Source organism: Cebidichthys violaceus, unplaced genomic scaffold (assembly GCF_023349555.1).
Source record: "Cebidichthys violaceus isolate CVI_PGR_0920_01 unplaced genomic scaffold, fCebVio1.0.p SCAF_10, whole genome shotgun sequence".
Lineage (NCBI taxonomy): Eukaryota > Metazoa > Chordata > Actinopteri > Perciformes > Stichaeidae > Cebidichthys > Cebidichthys violaceus.
Window position 1 is genome coordinate 16,806,947 of NW_027176263.1, and position 22,688 is coordinate 16,829,634.

Here is a 22,688-nt window from a genome sequence, read left to right on the forward strand (position 1 = left end):
CAAATGTTAGGGAACCCAACAGGAAGTCAGACATTTTCATTTTCATGTGTAATTTTAGGCCTTTCACATGAGCTTCACTTTAACAAACTCCAGTACAGTCTGAAGACCTTTCTGATTAAAGGTCTTCAGAGTGTTGGGTTCGACGGATGAATGAATGGATGAATGGATGGATGAATGAACACACGTGGCAGACGGCATGGAAAGCAGTAAAAATAGACACTTTATTGTGTTGTTTGTGGACTGCAGTAACAGTGAACTGATAGCATGTGTGCTGGGTTTGAGTGGATGTTTGAATTAGACCTTGTTAGAAAAGACCTACAGGACATGGAGATCAAGAGACGTGTTAAGCATTGATATAGTTGTTGTACGTTTCTTCAGAGAGGACTGTCGCAGCGTCACTTCTTCCTCTAATCGCCTTCGTCACCTTCGTCCAGCAGGAACTCACCGATCTCCTCTCTCATCTGAGACCTGCAGGACACAACACAACGGAGGGACTATTGTCTACACTGATGTTATAATGTCCATGTGGAAGGGAAGGTGTCTCATTACTGATCAGCAGTAAAGCTGGGCAGACGGCGTCCCACTGGAGACGTGTTGTTTCACTCTTTAGGGAACCTGAGACGGTCCATTAAAATCGCTGACATGTCAGAAATTGACGTCGGGGAGCAGTTGACCGGGCCGTGATCGGTCCTCTAAAGTGGGTCGTTTAATGTAAAGGAGATGGGATCCTTATTATTAACTTACCTCCTCTGCCTCCTCTGAGCCTCAGACAGGATGTAGTGTGGGAGACGCTCCACCGACGACTAGACAAAGAGACACGAGGACATCAGAGCAGCGAAACAAAAGGAAAGACATGGGACAAAGTACTACAAGAGACAAACAAACTACCTTTTCTATTTAGATTGAGTGATCCAAAACAAATAAAGTTTAGATTATATTAGAAAAGGATGAATTGAGTGTGTTCCACTCACCATGTCTCTGATGGTCAGCTGACAGCTGTAACACAGCAGGCTCCTCAGATCGGTGCCCTCTGGTCCCCTGTAACACACAGAGACCAGATCTCAAGTGGACCAGACCGGCAGAACCATTGCATGATAACCCATAAATGACAACCCTCTCATTTCGTGTCAAGAAGTACAAGTACAGGTACAGAAGAAGTACAGGTACAGAAGAAGTACAGGTACAGAAGAAGTACAAGTACAGAAGAAGTACAAGTACAGGTACAGAAGAAGTACAGGTACAGAAGAAGTACAAGTACAGGTACAGAAGAAGTACAGGTACAGGTACAGAAGAAGTACAGGTACAGAAGAAGTACAGGTACAGGTACAGAAGAAGTACAGGTACAGAAGAAGTACAGGTACAGGTACAGAAGAAGTACAAGTACAGAAGAAGTACAGGTACAGAAGAATACATTGCTCTTTGGAAAACCCGTCGATACCTCAAACACTCTGAAACTCACACCAACACCATGAGACTGACAAACGGCTCTACAGGTAAGAGGAACACTGTGTGTTTTGGACTTTTAAGTGTCGGTGTGATCCCCGTTTACATTCGATCAATAAATCCCTGAACACTTACTTGGCAGACGAACAGCAACCTGCACCACTTGCTGCTTTCCCACAATCCTCTGCTCCACCGGAGGAGCAGCACTGTCCAGGGGCAGCAGTGGATTCTGGCTCCATTGGAGCTTTAATGAAAACACAGGAAACCCATTTTAATGCCTGAGAAATACGGAAACTCAATTGTGGACTTTTACGGTACTGCAGGATTCTAAAGGCAGGCGTATCATGTGACCTGAGCTGGAGGAGCTTTGGTGCTACAAAACCAACCTCTTAGCTGTGCCGCTATAAACCACAGACTGTCTATGAGAAGTGGAAGCAGTCATCGGGACGTCATCCACTGGTTTGAGGACTGAAGTTTTGAAGCCTCGAGTTTGGCGATTTTCCCAACCAATGAACAGAAGTGACCATATTTGGAATGCGAGTGACATAGAGACACTGCGTAGGGCTCTAGTAGCAGCAGCTACCTGTCAATCACAGTAAGCCCCGCCCCTAAATCATCCCCTGCTTTCTGGTCTGTTTGACTCTAAATGGAGCATAATGTACTAAATGAACATCATGCTGTATTGAAGAAGACTGTAAACTAGAGATTGAGACCATAAACTCATGTTTACAATGTTTACTGAGGGAATAAATCAAGAGAGAAGTAGAGTCATTTTAGACTAGACTTCTATACAACCAGAGGAGTCGCCCCCTGGTGGACACTAGAGAGAATGCAAGGTGGTCGCCTGCTGCTATGAACACAGCGCTGAAATACAACACATATTGTAAGTAGTACTTCTCTGACAGGTTTAATGCTCTGCAAGACACCTCGAAGCCCTGAGTGGAAGTGAGACGTGTTCATGGACCGGATACTGTACCTAGGTCTGGTCTTGGGACCGCAGCACTGGTAGCTCCTGGTGCTTTAGTCTGAGAGAGCTGCTCCGAGATCAGCGTGGCCTGGAAGGCTGAAGCATTCTCTAAGAGAGGAAAGACGACGTCATTAGGTCTGCTTTAAGGTCCAGCCCGTCTGTCCCTCAGTGGCTCATAGGCGTAGCTATCGTTGTTCAAAGTCACTCCATGCAACACTCACCAACAGCCGTGTCCAGGGCGCACATGCAGAGCAGACACCTGTCGCAGTGGTCGGCCGTGGAGGAGCTCTTACACGTCTGCAGCTTCTCACTGGTCCTACGGCCAAACACAGCAGAGCGTTACGCACCTCACCAGGGCTTCAAAAGCTGCTCTGTGTGTGTGTGTGTGTGTGTGTGTGGAGCATGCTGGGTAGACTAGTCTAGTTAATCGATGTACTGTCACATCGAGTGCCTGCTGCAGAGTGTGTGCTCATGTAGGTGGCTGAGGGTCCTGCTGACCTGTAGATGGTGCTGACAGTAGAGGGGAAGTCTGCCTGCAGTCTGGTGACGAAGCTCTCCGTCAGGCGCTGGATGCTGGACTTGTCTGTTGTCTGTGGGAAGAACACAAAACGCACTGAATGCACCAGTTTAAACAGAATATCATTTTTAAACAACCGTTCAGTGCAGAGCTTCAAAATATCCAGCTGGGAGAACATGTGAAGCTCTCTGAACAGAGACCTCAAAACGTGATTGGCCAACACTACTCAGACCACAAAGGGAGCCGCTTCAGATCGCTACATAAACTACATAACAGCTTCACACATCACAGCTTACCCTTCACAATAAAAGCCCATCACATATCCACTGAATCACCGCTTACTCAAGGGACCCTCAGTTTACTCGGAGCATTTGGAGCCAACTCAACCAAGAGTCTTACAGCACGGCTCCGACGTCTCATTGAGGGCTGAAGCGTGGTCAGTGTGACGTGTGAAGGGTTAGAACGTGTGAACGCACAGCTGATCTAACCCCTGGTAGTCCAGTCCCGGGTGTACATGAACACGGACACATTGGCTCAATACTTGACTCCTGTGGTTTCCTGGCTCCCTTCCCGTAGTGCGACACCCCGTTACCGTCACGACCGCTGCTTGATCTCACCTTCGTGTCCAGACTCGGTATGAAAACAGAGGGCACGCCGAACACGCGGTTGTAGTAAGCTATTTCTTTAGCCGAGTAGTCCCTCATCGGCCTCACTGACACGATGTCCCCATACCTGGAGTCTGAGAAGCCCTGTTAACACAAACACACACAGTATAACAGTGGTCCTTTGAGTTCACGTCTAACGTCATCAAGCAGCAGGAACACAACCCTCTGGGTTTGGAGTCCAGCAGCGCATACACACCGTGTCCTGAGCCAGCTGTGCTCCTCTGCCCAGTGAAATACCGGTGAGCAGTTTGACGGCCAGTCTGGTGCAGTTGTCTCCCAGCATCACCTTGCTGTAGCCTTCGGTGCGAGCCGTGTGCACCAGCAGATGCTGCCTTTGAGGAGAACACGGCAAAATTACAGACTGGACTTTTTTTCTCAACGCGAGTTTGTGTTCGAGTCATCTCTTGACTGTAGGACCTTAGCGTGTTGAGCAGGTCTTCTCTGGCCGTCAGCGTCTTAGCAGAGCCGATCAGCTGCTGCAGTGAGGCGGTGCTGGACTCCTGAACGGCAGCCGGAGCGGTTTCCTCCCGTTCCAGCGGAGTCCGGCGGCCGACGCCGTCGCTCTGGACGAAGTGACCCACGGCCGCTTTGTAGGCGCCGGCTGATCGCTCCAAAGGCGCCGGGGCCGCCGCCACCACCGAACTGGGGAGGTCCAGAACCTGAGAGGAGGTCGGAGGACACGTTCAGCAACACGTCTGATCTCTTGTAGGCCGTTTGTCAGCGTAGTTACAGGTTCGACCTCAGCAGACCGCCGATAAGACCTTTAAGTAACGACAACCGTTAACTGACAGGAAGGAATGTTTGAAAGGAGCTTTCCATTGACTGGATGTCACGTTAACGAACCACGTGATCACATGACTATGCATGGACACTGGGTATGCGGGTGCCGGTGTAAACAGGAAGTAGATTGGTTGCTAAGTTATAGAACTCTTCAATAATAAAAGGCCGTGCCTGATACTTAAGATCGTCCTCTATAATCTCCCTCTATATACTCAAATAGACACATTTCATGAAGTTTTAATAGATTATGGGTCAAGAAATTTGGTCAACACTCGTCTAAGACCCGATTAAGTAGGGCCCGCTGGTGTCTCCGTCACACCACAATCCAACCCTGGAGTCGGCAGCGTGTCCGAACCTCTCCGGTGTTTCAAACTCCGGGGTTGATCGGATTAGTGTGAGATGTAGCCTCAACAGACGGCGCTGACCTGCTCCAGAGGCACCATGAGGAAGGGGAACCCAGTAGCTTTGAACACGGCCCGCAGCTCAGCCGCCGTCCTCCGCCTGTCCTCCGCAGACTGACCCACAGCACCGCCCTCTGCGGGGAACCAACACACAAGCAATGACCAAAGTCCTCCTGACACACAGCAACAGGATTTACACTCAGGCGCCACGTTCACTTACCGTCTATGAAGACGATGCCGGGTGAGAATCTCAACTTCTTGTGAGCGTTCTGACTCAAACCCTAGGGAGGAAGAGGAGCGTTTCAGATCAGTCCACAGAGAAGGAGGACTCACTCACTCATTGAACGTCGGGGGACCGGGGGCCAGGATGTGGGTACACATTAGATCATTAGTGGAAATCATCCAGCGATTGGAATGAGTTAGCATTTTTTCCACTTCCTGTTCCGTTGTCTCAAAGTCACCGTGTTTTTACCTCTTGGACTTGACTGAGCATGGAGCAGGAAGAAGGACCTCCAGATACAGCCAGCAGCACCTGCAACCACACCAGTCACATATAGAGAGATAAGTGCATCTATCCATCCATCTATCCATCCATCTATCCATCTATATTGTTCTTCAGAGAATAAAGCACAGAATAGCGCTCACCTTCTCTCCGGGGAAGAGGACTCGGTGTTTGCCCAGCACGGCTCTGAACTTATGGATGAAGTATTCCTTGAAGCAGCCCCTAACAGAGACGTGATACCAATGTGAGGTAATCAGATTACAACACATTATAAGTATGTTTATAACGCATCATGAACATGGGATCTGTTCTACCCACAGATGTAGTAACACTACACTGTGTGCACTATTATTAGACAAGTTGTATTTTTGAGGATTCAAGTTCTCAATGGGGTCAGGTGAGGAGGGGGGTCGTGTCATCTTTAAGGACTTCATGCGACAGAGCATCGTCCTGCATAACGATCATGGTCTTCTTGAAAGATGCAGACCTTTTCCTGAACCACTGCTGAAGACCGTGTCGAATAAAAACTGGCAGTGGGTCAGGGAGTTGATTTTGAGTCCGTCTTCAACCCAAAAAGGTCCAACTAGCTGCTATTATTAAAGAGGAGCTAGTTGGACCTTTTTGGGTCATTATCTACATGTTCTATTATTGCTTTTTAAATCACAGAACGCATCTATAGACACCAGGAACAACGTCCGGGTGACGTCCTGCAGCAGTGAGCGGCGTCTTACCTGCAGAACGCATCTCCTGCTCTGATGACCACGGCTGCAGTCCCCTCTTTGCATTTCACACATTTCCTGGAAACACGAATAAATGAAAGAACAATACACATCTTAAAAAAACAAACAAAAAAAACCTCCCGTGCAAGAATTCATATTTCATGACACATTCATGTGCCGTCGTACACCGCAAACATCTAGTCTACATCTACTGTGGAAGTCCATTGAGTAGTAGAAAGCCCCTCTACGAGGGTCCGGTGAGCTGGGCCCCTATCCACCAAGACACTACAGACATGTGTGAGGAAACTGTATTCTGGACCATGCACTAATAATACAGGGCCTGTCATAGTTGATATTGTATGGGAGTGGTGCACTGATTACCCCCCTAATGAATAGCATTGTCTCATATGACCAAAGACAATTGCCATGCAGCGAACATGGAGCTTCTGCTCAGGGCCCCTGAGGGTCCTGGTTCCTAGGTGGGGTCGTCTGTGGCTTCATCACTTTGGGAACTCATCAGCATACTTCAGCAATGTCAAATGTTACTCGTTGGTAAAGAGAAGCCATGTTGGCAGCACGTGCTCTCTCATAACTTTTTTAAGTTGAATTTAATGCCCAAAATCACACACCTGCCTCAGAGAGCTTTAAATGAGAAGATGACATGAGATGACGTATTACCTGGGACCGAGTTAAACATGGCCGTCAGTGTTCAAAGAGGAAACACAGCCAGCACTACTGTCAATGTACACACACACACTGATGCAATGACCCACCTGGGCACCTCCTCCGCGCGCTGCAGCGGCTCGCGGTAGTCTTCATCCACCTGGCACATTGGAGCGACGGCTCACGAGCTGTAGCGGTGGACGTTAGTCCTACTGAACCCAGAGACCGGGTCTATGTGAGCTCGTAGAAGAGTCGGTCTGTTCAGACAGCACACACACGGGACGCTACACTGTCGTTCAATAGTCGCTCTAACTTTATTTACGTTACTGCACTGCGCCGCTGTCTCGCGTGTAAAGCGCGGCTCTTTTTGATGACGTAGAAAATCGTCTTCTTGATTGTTTTGGGCGCGTTGCCGCCACCAGCTGGTGTGGAGCGGCCATTGAGAAACAAGTGATGAAGACCAGAAATAAAGAGCCTGTACATCACTCTAATGAGAAACAGCTTCGAGCTTTCACTGGATGGACTTTCAGGCAAATGTTGAAATAAACGAGAGAAGTTTAGAGATTCACAGAAAGTGCAGTTTTATTGAAAAGACTGTTGAAAGACAAAACTTTACTAAAAAGGTCTACAACAAATATCACACACAAGTATTTACAGAATGAGAATTCACAATGGTATGAATGTTTGTATGCGTTCTAGATTTTGTTGATGCCGGCAGCAGGCAGGGTGGATTTGTCCAAGTCGTCAAAGTAGGCGTGCGTCATGGCCTCGCGTGCTGAGATCCTCTTGGGAGGATTGTAGATCAACATTTTCTACAGCAGAGAAACAAGACGGGGGGAGAGGAGACGGTGTCACTCAGGAGATGTTGTAACACTCAGGCTTCATGTAACGGGTTTGGAGCTGATATTTGATCCATGTTGGCAGAAACACATCATTTAGGTTGTGTTTGATTAGAGCAGCTGGTCTACAAGGATCCAGACCTTTAGTTTCACCACCGTCCCAAAAATCATTTCAATGTTCCCAAAGTCAGTGTAGACCATGAGAAATGTTAAATACTATCCTTCTACAGGAGTCATCTGCATAAAAACACACTGTTCAAATGATCAGGAAATTAAAGATTGGGTTTTTATTGATTCAATAAAAATCTTGTCATCAATAGTTTTAATGAAGTGGTTTAGAGCTCGTGTTAAACAGCTCATAATTCATCTAGAATATCTATTTATGTTGCTGTGAAAACATCTTCAAACAACTGGATTTATTCAAATTTATCACAAAAGATTACATTTAAACGCATCATGATGACGTTATAAAGCATCAATGCTGATCTCCTGATCGCACATTTTTACTGAATGTGGTCCGATGACGACCGTCAGTGAAACTATTTCACACTGACGGTTTTAATGTGTTATTAATCTACAGTTCACATGCGTGCTGAACCTTGAGGGGGACTCTACGGATCAACTACATTACAGCCAGGAGGACCGCCTGAAGGACTCCAAGAGCTCGAGGTCTCACGGTTTAAAAAGACAACCGTGCTTGTTGACATGACCAACATCTGAGGCTCCTCTCCTACAGTCACCGTATTTGGCAGCCATCAAATGGACAGAGCATGAGATGCTACACTGAATGTGAGAGGAAGACGTGGACACGGCCGCTAACAACCCTGCGGTCATGAAGTCCTCAGACAATCCTGTGGGCTCTGTGTTGAGGGAACCAGTAGGACGCTAGCTTCAGAGATACGTGGTCCCTGCACCGCTTGGATTGGTTCTGCTTCACAGGTCTGTTTAAAACTGTTCGTATCTCAGCTTCAGCAACAACACCAGGGGGACTGTCTCCAGTCTGGAGCTGAATGAAGCGTTTACAGACTGACGTCACAGTAGAGCTAAATATGGCTCTGCCAAAGTGTTTGATCTCTCTCTCTCTCTCTCTCTCTCTCTCTCTCTCTCTCTCTCTCTCTCTCTCTCTCTCTCTCTCTCTCTCTCTCTCTCTCTCATCTCTCTCTCTCTCATCTCTCTCTCTCTCTCTCTCACACACTAAAACAATGACAACGTGCACATGTAAAGTTGATCCATGGCGTGTCTACATGGCGTGCAGGCAGTGACGGTGACGGGACCACACGATGCATTCAAGTGTACCTCGTGAACTGAGAAACTCAAGCTGGAATTGTAAAGTTTCTCCTGCCATCTAGTGGACCTTTTGAAACCACCAATGAAGTGTTGATCTTAATATAATAACAACAATAAAACACAATTGTTCCCATAACAGTTGATTTGGAGCATGAGGACCAAAGTGGACCCTACAGGCATTAAGGAGCTGCATCCTTTGCTGTGGTTCTGGTCCTGTAGAGGACGATGCATGAGTAATCACACTAGACATTTGATAGGATGCACACACCAGTAGAAGCCTGGAGTTTGAGATATGGCAAATCATTTCAATGGCTCTCCTGATATTAATCACAGGAGTCAGAACCGAGTAGTTCACGTGTTCAGCCCTTTCCTTACCGCCAGCAGGTCCACGCCGTTGTTATCCAGGTTCTTCACCATTGAAGACAGGTTGCCAGACTTCCATTTGGGGAAGGTGTTTTTGTAGTCGGGAAGGCTCTCTACCTCCGGCCACACTTCGTTGTTTGGGGTCCCCAGAGTCCTAGAAAGAACAGAACCAGACAGAAGGATTCAAAGAGGACCGGGGCGAGCGCTTAGCGGCTCCGGCTCGTCACAGCTCCGTGTTTGCAGGACCGCATTTTAACACGCGGAGCAGAAGCGATGTCCTGCTGCTCGCTCGGATCACGTTCCAGCGCCGCAGACTGAGTCCAATTAAACACCAAATGCTCGTACGCAGCAGTGGAACACTTCATAAAACTCTCCTTTCAGCCGTTACACAAACGATGAAGCCTAGATCTGATTATTAATGAACACATAATGAGAGAGAGGAGGGACAACGAGAGGCTCTGACTCCGTGTCATTGATTAGGATCTTTGATTTTAAGATACTTGAGTAAAAGTACTAATACTACCTTTATAAACACTGAACAAGTAAAAGCCCCGCATTTAAAATCTTAATTAAAATCAAGAAAATGTACTGAAATTATAAAAGTACTCCCTATACAGCCACATGGGCTCTGAAGTCATATTATAATATGAGATTATGATTGATAGAGGAACATGCAAGACATTTAAATGTTGTCACTGGCTGTACTTTAATTGAGTAAATTGTTTCTCTCCAGTTTAATCATCACAGTGTGTAATAAAGATTTACTGCTGCGGTTCCTTTTCAAGAAACAGTCCCTGAATATCAATGCAGAGCTACAGTGAACAGACATGAAGCAGTGGTGTGTTCACGTGAACGGAGCCGGTTAAGAACATTTAACGGTGAAAGTCACGGTGAGAGGAGGAGCTTCAGAAGCCTCGCCCTCATTTAATAAATCTCAAGTTTGGATCATTTCGTCTTCACTGTAACTGATGATGAGGATGAGGATGGTGGACAGAACCGTTACTGTGTGTAGACGTTTAAAGAGACACACGACAACGACCATACATAGGACATATAGAGACACCATGCCGGTCTGTCAGTGACGGAGGACACTCTGATTTCAAAATGTGGTTAAAGTCTTTGAGCCACACTACCAAATCCCCTCTCACACCACTTACATTTTTAATTTTTATTTTTTTTAAATTGTAACATGATTGTGTATCTGAATGACATCACCTGACAGGAAGTAAACATAGACCTAACTTGTGTCCTCACAGTTCACTTCAGTGTAAACAGTGAAGCTGCTCACTGTCTGTTTCTTTATTTCAGTATTGATCAAAGGACGAGGTCATCAACACACCTCATGTTGCACTTCAACTTAACAGAACGGAATATTCTTCAACGTTTTATTTTGATTTCATATTGGACATCTTCTATATATTGTTTTTATGTAAGACTAAAGCCCAACGTTCCTTCTTCAAGTGTTCCTGAAGTTCTTTAATTAATAAATGGAACACAAAGTTATATTTGACTCCTCCCCTTTTCATTGCAGATCCGAACCGTGACTCAAGAACCGTGATCCGAACCGAACCGCGAGCTTTGTGATCCGTTGGGGATGAAAAATGGATACAGCATAGTATCGGGATATTTTGCGTGGCGATATTGTATCGATACACAGAAGACAAGTATCGATCTTTTATTATATAAACTATACATTTTTTGGTACTAGAATAATAAATTCAATTGCTTTTTCAGTCCACTAGATGGTGCCGAGGTGTTCTCTGGTGAGGTCAGCGTGATTGGGAGGAAGTTGGTCAAAACAAAGATGGAGACATCGGAGAAAGAAATCAGAAATGCGCCGTTTCAAACGTCTGGACTTATTTTAAATTTTTTAACAAGGAAGGGAAGAAGGACATGGATATGACACATGCAATTTTATGACAGTGGATTCCTATGTGGCTAAAACATTATCTCACAGAGGACTGGAGACTGCTGTCTCACGTTCTCCAAACTAGAGCCGTACACGCAAGTCACACCGGGGCAAACGTTGCAGAACTCCTGCAAAATGCAGCATAAGAACGGAGGATTGCCGACAAAAACCCGGTGGTTGTAACCGACAACGCTTCTAACACGGGCGTTGGCGTTCAGTTAGCGGGATACCTACATGTGAAGTGTTTCGCTCAATCTGGCCTCACAACGGGCGTTAAAACTGCCGACAGCAGCCGGACTCATGGCATAACTGACTCTCAGCCCGTGACGTCCACGCATCGCAAGTTATACCGAGTTATACAACTCCTATATCGTACTTATACAAGCTATAGTTCATATACCGAGTCCACACACGTTTGCACTCAGTTAAGTTGGACGATGTAGACTGTAATACAAACGGTTCAGTTTGTCAGGTGCAACATTTATGACAGTTTATATGACAGTGTTGGTCAGTCTGTCTGCTCCCATTTAGCTGCAATAAAAATGATTGAAGTGAGATGAACAGACTGAAAACGTTCTCTTATTAGATAAAACACGTTGACATTTTTCCTTTGGGGACATAATTTGCAGTTGAAAAACAGTAATAAATCGCAATACGTTATCGGAATACTCAGCATATCGCAGTACCGTGATAATATCGTATCACGACTTCAGTATCGGGATAATATCGTATCACGACTTAAGCATTGTGATAATATCGTATTGCGACTTAAGCATTGTGATAATATCGTATCGTGACTTAAGCATTGTGATAATATCGTATCGTGACTTAAGCATTGTGATAATATCGTATCATGACTTAAGTATCGTGATAATATCGTATCGTGATTTAAGTATCGTGATAATATCGTATCGTGACTTAAGTATCGTGATAATATCGTATCGTGACTTAAGTATCGTGATAATATCGTATCGCGGGACCTCTGGCGATTCCCACCCCTAGTAAACACCAGATGGAACAACTGACGGGGGTTTACCTGAAGATCCTAAAGAGCTGGTCTATCTCGGAGTCTCCATGGAACAGAGGCTTCTTAGTGGCAAGCTCAGCAAAGATGGTCCCAGTGCTCCAAACGTCGACGGGGGTCGAGTATCGAGGTGAACCCAGGAGGACCTCTGGAGCTCGGTACCAAAGAGTCACCACCTGGAAACACACAAGAAGTTCATTCAGCCCAGTGGTCATTCTAGAGGCCTGCCGTTCCTTGATGCTCATGAACGTTGTCCGCTCAGTGTTGGTGATGCTCGACCTCCGACGACTGTGACAGGGCAGGTTTAGTCCAGAAATCCCAGTGGTGTGTGTGTGTGTGTGTGAGAATTCTCACCTCATGAGTGTAGACCCTGACAGGAACACCAAAGGCCCGAGCAAGGCCAAAGTCGGCCAATTTGATGACTCCTTTGTTGTCGATCAGCAGGTTCTGGGGTTTCAAGTCCCGGTGGAGGACTCGACGACAGTGACAGAAGTAAATGCCCTCCAGGATCTGGTACAGGTAGCTCTGAAAGGTGGTGAACATGGACACATGTTTAGAGTTGAGAAACTGAATGGGCAGAACAAGACAAATGGCACAAGACACCGGTCCTTCACTAGTGGTGACTCACAAAGAAGGTCTCACAGAAGGTCATCGGTTTTTGGTATTTTCAGTTAATCGTTTCATCTCTACTTCACCTCAGTAGTAATGACTTCATGAACTTCTTTAATAATGAGATTATAACTATTAGAGAACATTAATAATGTATTCATATAGACCGCAGTAGTAATGACTTCATGAACTTCTTTAATAATGAGATTATAACTATTGGAGAACATTAATAATGTATTCATATAGACCTCAGTAGTAATGACTTCATGAACTTCTTTAATAATGAGATTATAACTATTAGAAAACATTAATAATGTATTCATATAGACCGCAGTAGTAATGACTTCATGAACTTCTTTAATAATGAGATTATAACTATTGGAGAACATTAATAATGTATTCATATAGACCTCAGTAGTAATGACTTCATGAACTTCTTTAATAATGAGATTATAACTATTAGAGAACATTAATAATGTATTCATATGGACCTCAGTAGTAATGACTTCATGAACTTCTTTAATAATGAGATTATAACTATTAGAGAACATTAATAATGTATTCATATAGACCTCAGTAGTAATGACGTAAGTAGATTAGAGTTAGATGTTAGAGTTAAATAGTTGGAGTTCCACAAGGTTCTGTGCTTGGACCAATCGTATTCACCTTCTATATGCTATCCTTTAGGCAATATTATCAGAAAACACTCCATAAACTCTCATTGGTATGTAGAGGACACCCAATGCTATCTAGAGGGACCCCTCTCGTGGGGAGTTGTGAGGGTCCTCGGACTGAGGATGTCGTATGTGTACAGACTGTAAAGCCTTCTGAGGCAAATTTGTGATTTTTGGCTGCACAAGATGAATTGACGGGTGATGATTACAGAAAGAATCACACGTCTCAAACCGAGAGCTCAAAGAATTTGAACGAGCCAAGAGCTTCTGTTGGGTTTCTTAACCCAAGTATAATATATAGTAAGACTGTATTTCACACTGAAGGTTAAAGTATTGAATGAATCTACAGTTGACATGCGTGCTGAACCGTGAGGGGGATTCTACGGATCAACGAGCCGCCCCGTTGATCCCGTTTGAGATCCAGAAGTCAGGGAGCAGCACATACACTCACTAGCTAGAAGTTAACACCTCCATGGTAACAGCGATCTTCAATCAGACGTGATTATTACACTTAAGGATTGTGGGTAGTGTAGTACCGCTCCATGACAAAGTGCAAATACAACTTTTTCTCCTTTCTTAATAAGAATAAAAGTTGATTTCATTCAGACGTGTGGCTTCTACAGCGGCACACACCATCGTCTCACAAGCTCACAGCCTGTGATGAGTCCACCTTGCACTGAGGGTGGTTATGAAATTATGGCTAATAGGCAAAGTCCTTGATTCACAACATGAATGGGATTTTAATTTACGGAACCTCACTGTTGAGCTCCATTATGACTAACTGCAGTAAACGCGTACACAGACGTCCGATCGCCAAGATGACCCGCTGAGGGAGCTTGTACATCACGAACACAGTTACCTTGACCAGCATAGGGTCCATGTACTGGCCAGAGGGGATGGAGTCCAGGTACTTCTTCAGGTCCATGGACAGGAACTCAAAGATGAGGTAGAGACGAGACTCCTGCATCAGCACATCCAGGAGTCTGGGATACACAAAACACAACAATTGGCTACGTCCACACTCTTTGTATGTACACACACACAAAAACATGTATACACAAATATACATGCTGGAAACATTTGCAGCAGACAGACGTGGTCATTCTGTGTCACGGCGAGCGTACCGTACAACGTTGGGATGCTTCAGCTCTTGCAGCAGAGAGACCTCCCTGACGGCGGTGCTGGGAACCCCCTCCTCCTCACTCTCCAGGCGGATCTTCTTCATAGCCACGATCTGACCCGTAGCCTTGTGCCGGCCCTTATACACCACCCCATAGGTACCTACGGAGCAGCGGTAACGGTATGAAGCACAGCCGCAATGACGCCGAATACGCTTTAGTCATGGCCGTGTTGAGTAAAGTACCTATAATGACTATTCGACAAAGTAACTTTACCCTATTAAGTAAAGTGGCCAAACTACGGCCTGTTGTGGTTTCATTTAAATGTTAAAATAAACTAGGATATGGCTTGAGCATATTTCTAATGAATTCCACTGTATGTACTGTACATCCTAGTTTAAACACTAGATGTCCGCTACATTTGGTCCCGTTATCTCCGCCTTTAACTCTTGGCACAGAAACCAATACTTTACCATTTCTGTATATTGTTATACCATAATAGTAGACTTACATTGTAATGTGTGGCTGTGCAGATTTACACATGACATCATCATATTTGAAGTGGGCACTTAGGCCATGCAGTTAGACCTGACTGTAACCTACAGTCGCTTACATTCTTCTGCATGAAGCCCCTAGAGTCTGGTCCACCCTGTATGAAGACCTGAACTCTAAATGTGGAGCAACGTGTTTGAATCAGGAGGAAAACAAGAAGACCAACCTTCTCCAATCTTCTCTATCTTCAGGTAGTCTTCCATTATTGCCTGAGAAAGAAACAAAATCACTGACGAGTAACGCACGAGTAACGCTTACCTTTCATTTCATGAACTTAGTTATTAACTTATGACATGTCAGCTGATGTTCGTGACATTAAGATACAGTTAACTTCACTTAGTGTTCAACAGTGTTTATGAACTAACAAGGCTGCTAGAGGCTAACCAGGCACACCGTCCGACGACCTGTTAACTCACTTATTACGTCACGTTATAGATACTACGTTCCAGCTGTAACGTTAAGGCCAATGTAACGTTACAACAGCGGTGGCTCGTGTCTCTTCATCATCAGCCGCTCACGAGTGTTTTCCGTCTCGCTTGACGTCAGTAAAGCGCGAGAGGTGGACAGATAGGACAACTTGTCACACAGCAGAGACAGTTTCTTCACGCTAAGCTAAGTTAAGGTCACAACGTTAGCTTAGCTGAACCGTCGAGGCTAACGTACCGTCTATCGGCTGTAGACGCGTTTCTGTCCACATCGGCGGGTCAGCTTTTCAAATAACCCGACAAAGACGTTTACTTCATATCGTATCGTGTTACACAATGGAGTAATAATTACCTGACAGCGCCTCGTTAGGTAGCGTACGTACTCTCCGTCCTCAGACTGCCGCTGGAATGCTGACAGACTCTTTTGAATCGACCGCAGTAAAGCAGCGGTTTGAAACGGCCCAATGAGCTCACGCGGTACGGTTCAAAACCCGCCAATCAGGGAACGGGAAGCTGACACGTGGGCTGAGCGGGAGCGAAAGCGCCGAAGGTAGAGGCAGATTTTTTGCGGCCCCGAGTTTCGTCTCCCAGGCAGAGAGAACCGTCCTCTCCAGAGTACTGGAAATCCTTCCAGCGTTGGTTGTGGTGTTATAACTGGTAGAATGTGTTGCGGAGGGATAGCATGTCATGGAAGTATGTGTACAATACACCCATAATAGTACATTCATCTTGATTACAATGATGCTCTAATTCAGGGTCAGCCTACAAGCACGAGTTGCCCAGATGCCACTTCTCTCATCACCTTGTCTGAAAAGACTGTTGTTTTCTCACCCCATGTTTAAAGATGTACCCCCCCCCCCCCTCGTTTTGTCCATGTTTTTTCCTAAATTACTTCAAAGTAAAGACGTCTTTAAAGGGCGTGAACCAACAAACGATACATGTGTATCTACCGTACAACAGTGTGGAGCCTTCCTCAGTATTTTATTGTATGTGATGTGTTTTTTTGCAGAATGCCAACAAAATAATAGTTGTTTTGTCTTGCGGCGCAGTGCTCTAATTGAACTAACGAGCATTACAGTAAGACTCAGTCATTTTAGAACACGGACGACACTGAAGACGTGTGTTTTAAAGAGGAAAACGTAGTAGTGTGAATGTAGCCTGAGAAAATGCATTGTATGGACCAGGCTTATAGAAACAGAGTCTACAAGACTGAATAACACCCAAAGCTGTGGACATGACGGTGATGTGTCTGGAACAACACGGCTTCACACACACACACACACACACACACACACACACACACACACACACACACACACACACACACACAGCTGCTCTCTGGATATTTACACATTCAATATCAAATGTTCTATGTGAACTACAGTAAAGAACAGTGTAGATATGCAGGTATATTACAGCGTTACACCCTAATGTGAACAATGAGTTCAAGTTACAGTTTCACAATGACGACTCAGGTCACTGGCACACGTCCTCACAGGCTTGTTCTGGTCCACCACAAGGGTTCAGACTCTATTTGTTCTGGTCCACCACAAGGGTTCAGACTATTTGTTCTGGTCCACCACAAGGGTTCAGACTCTATTTGTACTGGTCTATCACAAGGGTTCAGAATCTATTTGTTCTGGTCCATCACAAGGGTTCAGACTCTATTTGTTCTGGTCCATCACAAGGGTTCAGACTGTATTTGTTCTGGTCCACCACAAGGGTTCAGACGATTTGTTCTGGTCCACCACAAGGGTTCAGACTCTATTTGTTCTGGTCCATCACGAGGGTTCAGACCCTACTGGTCCACCACAAGGGTTCAGACTATTTGTTCTGGTCCACCACAAGGGTTCAGACTCTATTTGTTCTGGTCCATCACAAGGGTTCAGACTCTATTTGTTCTGGTCCATCACAAGGGTTCAGACTATTTGTTCTGGTCCACCACAAGGGTTCAGACTATTTGTTCTGGTCCATCACAAGGGTTCAGACTCTATTTGTTCTGGTCCATCACAAGGGTTCAGACTGTATTTGTTCTGGTCCACCACAAGGGTTCAGACGATTTGTTCTGGTCCACCACAAGGGTTCAGACTCTATTTGTTCTGGTCCATCACGAGGGTTCAGACCCTACTGGTCCACCACAAGGGTTCAGACTATTTGTTCTGGTCCACCACAAGGGTTCAGACTCTATTTGTTCTGGTCCATCACAAGGGTTCAGACTCTATTTGTTCTGGTCCATCACAAGGGTTCAGACTATTTGTTCTGGTCCACCACAAGGGTTCAGACTATTTGTTCTGGTCCACCACAAGGGTTCAGACTCTATTTGTTCTGGTCCATCACAAGGGTTCAGACTCTATTTGTTCTGGTCCATCACAAGGGTTCAGACTATTTGTTCTGGTCCACCACAAGGGTTCAGACTCTATTTGTTCTTGTCCACAGTGGTGGAAAGTACATTTACTCAGCTACTGCATTGAGTTACATTTTTCTCAATTGTTTCCATTTTTGGCTACTTTTTACTTTGAACATCTCACTTTTTACTCCACTAAGTTCATTTGATTACTTTAGTTACTTTGCAGATTCAGATTAATGATATGAAATATAATCAACCCATAAGTTATGATCTATTATTAAAGGTTAAGATGAGACTTTATTGATACCAGCAGTATATAAATTAACTCATAAAGCTCTCACACACACACACACACACACACACACACACACACACAGCCTATGGGGGTCAGTATCTTGTTCAACATGTGGACCGGAGGAGCCGGGGCTCGATGGTGAACAATGTACTGGTGGTGGTGGTATGTGTGTGTGTGTGTGTGTGTGTGTGTGTGTGTGTGTGTGTGTGTGTGTGTGTGTGTGTGTGTGTGTGTGTGTGTGTGTGTGTGTGTGTGGGGGGGGGGGGGGGGGGGGGGGGGGGGGGGGGCAGCAGCGTGACACTCAACACCTGACTGCTGGCTTTAAAACATGGAGTCGGTCACTGGAGTGATTGTAGACTTTTGCAGTGTTTAAGCAGTAAAATAAAATACTGCTATTAAAAAGAGCATTCAATTAGATATTTAAGGTTCCTGTTTCCTTATTCTGTCTTTAAATGATGACTTCATCACTGACTTCTAAAATATAAAAAATATTTTACACAGAATTATAGTTTAAATTAAATCACATTTTTAATTGAAGTATTTTACTTTGAGCCAATTAAAAATGCTTAATTTAAAAAGGAAATGGAATACGCCATTCATAACAGCTTTTCAACTTGTTCATGGATTATGTGGGCTTAAAGTCTGTAATCAAACTTCATTTTATTTAGGAGCAGCTTGTGGTTCAGCGTCCTGCTCGAGGACACTTCAACATGCAGACAGCAGAACGGTGCCGGTCACTTCTCAACTTAATAATAAATAATGAAAAGTAACATTTTGACTTTACAGTATTAATCTGTTTAATCAAACGTAGTTAAAAGAAACAAACGGACGTATTTTTGGTTCGGCTGTAAATGAAGACATGAGAGACGGCTGAGCTGAGCTGTTTGTAGCCGACCGTACAACTGCAAACCTGGATTTATTACATCTGGACATGTACATATCATTTACAACCACAGGGATTCTTCAATGAATGGAACACGGTGTGTTTTCTTTGTGACTACAGACGACTAAAAACATTAAACCTTTACAGCCTCAAAATCCTGAGAAACACGTGGATCGGTCTCGCAGTCAGTCCTCACGTATCAAACCCCTCGAAGGCTTAAAAAACGGAATAAATAAAACCGTAGAAATACAGTAAGAGTCAAGTGCCGCAAGAGACGTACAAACAACATCGACATGAGCAATAATTTAACTGCAGATAAGTGGGATTCACCTGTCCAAACGGGCCACACCTTTTCCTTATTTACATATTATGTACAAAAGCACGTCTTCATTCACAAGTGTGATGTCACCGTCCTACACCAGACACCAGAGGAGCCAATGACCGGCCTCCGAGACGCCCGGTGTCCAATCACCCGCTCTGATTTAAAGGTAGCCGATTTATTCACGTAAGTTATGCAAAATACACCAAAAAAAAAATATCGTATGAGCACTAGATTATAAAAAATAAGACACTTTAATATCATGTAATTCCAGTAGTTTTCCATGCGCAGTGCAAATAGGTATATATTCATATTGTAAATGTACATAAGCATTCTCTCCAGAGGGGACACTGACGTTAAGCTACGACTAGGACGAACTGAGACAAACCGAGGCTGAAGCTCAGACCTTTAGATCAACTGGAGAGCTACTTCCTGGTTCTACTCTGACGTACAGATCTTGCAGTATTTGTGCACTCTATTTTTAAAAAGCAGTGTATATGAGTAATAGATATTTCAGGTGCGTTCAAAAAGTTACGCTAAACTGAGGCTACATCCACACTGACACGTTTTCCTTTTGATTTCCGTCCACACTAACACTGAACATGAACATGAATATTACAGGAGTATTCAGCGTGTGTCAGTTCTTCAATCTTCCTCCCTTACGTACAAATCAAAGTTTTACTGGATCATGGGTCAAGAAGAAGAAGACGCGAGCCCGGAGCGTCAAACTACAACGGCACTAGAGTGAACGTTTTAAAAGGGAAACGTAGTCGTGTGGATGTACCGTTAAAACCGCTCCTGTGTTACGTAGCACCATGGATCCATCTGCTGAGCACACTGCAGAAAAAAAGGGTTCCAAAAGGGTTGTTCCTGAAGGGCTGAGGTTCTAGTTTCATTAAGAACCTTTTAATCCAAAGAACCCTTTTTTGGTAAAAAAAAAAAAAAGAGTTCTTCAACGATTGTTGAAAGCCTGGGCGGTGACAGATCCTCCCAGCGCTCACATCCCCAAAACCTGTGACTGTGAACCATGATCTGCATCACCATCAGCCCTTCAGGAGCCTCATCAGGAACCCCGGACGGGTTCTAGATGAACCCTTGGAATATAAGAGAGTTCTCCATAGTTCGGGATGAAACCAGATGGTTCTTGGAATAACCCTTTATGTTGGGATCCTTGGTATAACCCAGAACCGTTAAGGTCCCTCAGCAGGCCAAAGAACCACATGTGGTTCTGGTTGGCAGTTGTATTTCTGAGAGCGTAGGCCTCATGATGAATAAACTGTTAGCATGTGTCCTGGCAGGAATTATGGCCAAAACTATGACAGATTTTATGAAATGGGCCCTTGGACTTGAAAACCACCGCGTGGTAGACCACCGACGAGGAGACCGCGGCCCTGTGAACCCCTCTCTGCTTTAATGAAGCCCAACATCTAGCTGTAACACACTGAGGACACCGCTCCACTAAACCATCATCATCACCACCAGAATCAAGACTGCTGGTCCGCCTGCAGTAACACCAAACATCACCACCGATGACCAGTGCTATGAACGTGTTCTTCTGCTTAACTAACCCATACATGGATGTGGACAAAATCTATTTCAAGCAGTCCCTGTGAAATAATACTGATACCACGTCAGAGAAAAAACAATGCAACACTTATGAAAGGTAACAAAAGATAAGAAGAGATTGTATATAGAGACGATAGAGAGCTATCACGTGTTTTTAAATATTAAAGTCCCAACACAACGTTCAGAGCTAACGGTGTCTACCGGAGGGCTTCCACGCCTTAACCGCGGTGCAGAGCTAACCAGTGGGGCACGCTCACGTGCACTAAAAGTCACGCTCACGTGCACTAACATGCACTGAAAGTCACGCGGCCGGAACAAAGAGAGGAGAAGCTGTGATGACAACAGGCACAGAGAGACGTTACTGCTCTGTATCTTCACAGAGATGATCGATGAAGATGAGATATTAATGATCCGAGTGAGTAAGAGACGGTCACAGTAACGTCAGAGGACCCGGACAGATACCCTACGCTATCTAACAGTTTATTGTGTGCTACAGCATTCCATTATTTAATAAAGGAAATGTAATAATAAAATACTCAGATTAATATGATTTGTTTTGTGACATAGTATCAGGGCTAATGAACGGATGAATGTTCACGGCATCGGTCGACACAGAGCCTTGTTCTACCGTCTGATGTCTCACTGGAAGTCTACCAGCCCTGACCCTGTCACCCCCCCCCCCCCCCCCCCCCCCATTTAAAAAACAGAACAACAAACAAACAAAGCTTTCCTGTTCTTCAGCAGAAGTATGGCTGAAGCTGGAACATCTGTCCGGAGGGCGGCGCTCGTGAAAGAAGCATTCCAATCAAAAGGGTTCGTCTCTTTGGGAACATGAATGTCTTGAATATTGAATATTTTGGCCTGAGGTGGAGCTAACGGGAGATCGTGGAGCGTCCACAACGTGAAGAAGATATCCTCGGAGAAGAACGAATGTGCTCAGTGAATATTTCTGGGGAATTTGTTTTCCAGGTACCGTGTTATAGATCAGAGTTCTAGATCAGAGTTCTAGAAGTGTTGGCTGAAACGTTAGACCTCACGCTGGTCAGGTCAGAGGGTCACCGGAGCCATTAGAGTCTTCCTCTGGGGACCGTGAACATCCGCGGCTAACATCTAATCAGTAGTTAGGATTTCTCACTCTGGGCACCGCAGTCCTCGCTGCCGCCGGGGCAACGGTCCTGTGGAACTAATGAGCCCCGCATGACAACTTGTGTTAAAACCACACACACACACATTTACTTAATAAGTTCAATGACAATTCAAAACAACACACTGTAGTCATCCAGCTCCTAAACATTAAAATAGCATCGTAGTCACCAAGTGCACAAATGAGGATTTTAGAGATGTCTGAGAAGAAGACAATGAAGGTTTGTACAGTAGATTCAACTGTCTGTCTGTCTGTCTGTCTGTCTGTCCGTCCGTCCGTCCGTCCGTCCGTCCGTCCGTGAGTCTGTCCGTCTGTTAGTCTGTCCGTCCGTCTGTGAGTCTGTCTGTCTGTCTGTCAGCTTGCTGAGTTGTGATTGGCCGGTGGGATGATGGGCGTGCGCCCGACGTTCAGTTTGGAGACAGCGACGGCGTCTTCGCTCTCCTTAATTAAACGCGTCTCTTTCCATCTTCGTCTCCTTTTAAAGGCCACGCCTCCTCGCCTCCTTTCTCACGTCTCTCCTCCACTCGTCTGTGAGTCCGTCTCTCGCGGTCCGTCTCCCTCTCCGGGGGCAGAGGTCGGCCGTCATCGAGCTCTTCTTGTGCTCTGCAGCTCCTTATAGATGAGACGAGGTGGAGAAACACAGCTTCAGGGTGTATGGGTTGGAGCCATCTGAAACC

General features: G+C 45.2%; 3 protein-coding genes across 3 annotated transcripts in view; all 3 read right to left on the minus strand.

The window, feature by feature from the left end:
• Positions 1 to 197: 197 nt before the first annotated feature.
• ctu2 (cytosolic thiouridylase subunit 2 homolog (S. pombe)) lies at positions 198 to 7,008 on the minus strand. The gene is made up of 16 exons (XM_068727777.1): positions 6,768 to 7,008; positions 6,007 to 6,072; positions 5,419 to 5,497; positions 5,246 to 5,305; positions 4,994 to 5,054; positions 4,798 to 4,907; positions 4,010 to 4,251; positions 3,789 to 3,924; positions 3,545 to 3,676; positions 2,909 to 3,000; positions 2,632 to 2,726; positions 2,420 to 2,518; positions 1,579 to 1,687; positions 972 to 1,038; positions 745 to 803; positions 198 to 468 (listed from the first exon to the last, which is right to left on the minus strand). The coding sequence occupies exons 1-16, from the start codon at positions 6,824 to 6,826 to the stop codon at positions 408 to 410; spliced, it is 1,527 nt and encodes a 508-aa protein (XP_068583878.1). The 5' UTR covers positions 6,827 to 7,008; the 3' UTR covers positions 198 to 407.
• Positions 7,009 to 7,213: 205 nt separating this feature from the next.
• Positions 7,214 to 15,905, minus strand: cdk1 (cyclin dependent kinase 1). The gene is made up of 8 exons (XM_068727788.1): positions 15,810 to 15,905; positions 15,199 to 15,241; positions 14,487 to 14,643; positions 14,222 to 14,345; positions 12,434 to 12,604; positions 12,092 to 12,255; positions 9,159 to 9,300; positions 7,214 to 7,469 (listed from the first exon to the last, which is right to left on the minus strand). Exons 2-8 carry the CDS (start codon positions 15,233 to 15,235, stop codon positions 7,353 to 7,355), a joined length of 912 nt encoding a protein of 303 aa, XP_068583889.1. The 5' UTR covers positions 15,236 to 15,241; positions 15,810 to 15,905; the 3' UTR covers positions 7,214 to 7,352.
• Positions 15,906 to 18,970: 3,065 nt separating this feature from the next.
• Positions 18,971 to 22,688, minus strand: part of LOC137885487 (heterogeneous nuclear ribonucleoprotein L-like) — a 34,250-nt gene continuing 30,532 nt past the window's right edge. The window contains exon 14 of the mRNA XM_068727803.1: positions 18,971 to 22,680. Within this exon, the coding sequence (XP_068583904.1) occupies positions 22,625 to 22,680 (56 nt within the window). The 3' untranslated portion in view covers positions 18,971 to 22,624. The remainder of the gene's footprint in view (positions 22,681 to 22,688) is intronic.

Excerpts from the sequence above, each read along its gene's own strand:
- ctu2 (XM_068727777.1), bottom strand. The coding sequence starts at position 6,826 with ATGTGCCAGGTGGATGAAGACTACCGCGAGCCGCTGCAGCGCGCGGAG. Across the intron at positions 5,498-6,006 it reads GCAGGAGATGCGTTCTGCAG|GGGCTGCTTCAAGGAATACT; the intron begins GTAAGACGCCGC and ends CGTCTCTGTTAG. Across the intron at positions 3,677-3,788 it reads CACAGCTGGCTCAGGACACG|GGCTTCTCAGACTCCAGGTA; the intron begins GTGTGTATGCGC and ends TTGTGTTAACAG.
- cdk1 (XM_068727788.1), bottom strand. The coding sequence starts at position 15,235 with ATGGAAGACTACCTGAAGATAGAGAAGATTGGAGAAG. Across the intron at positions 14,644-15,198 it reads GATAGAGAAGATTGGAGAAG|GTACCTATGGGGTGGTGTAT; the intron begins GTTGGTCTTCTT and ends GCTGCTCCGTAG. Across the intron at positions 14,346-14,486 it reads AAGCATCCCAACGTTGTACG|ACTCCTGGATGTGCTGATGC; the intron begins GTACGCTCGCCG and ends TGTGTATCCCAG.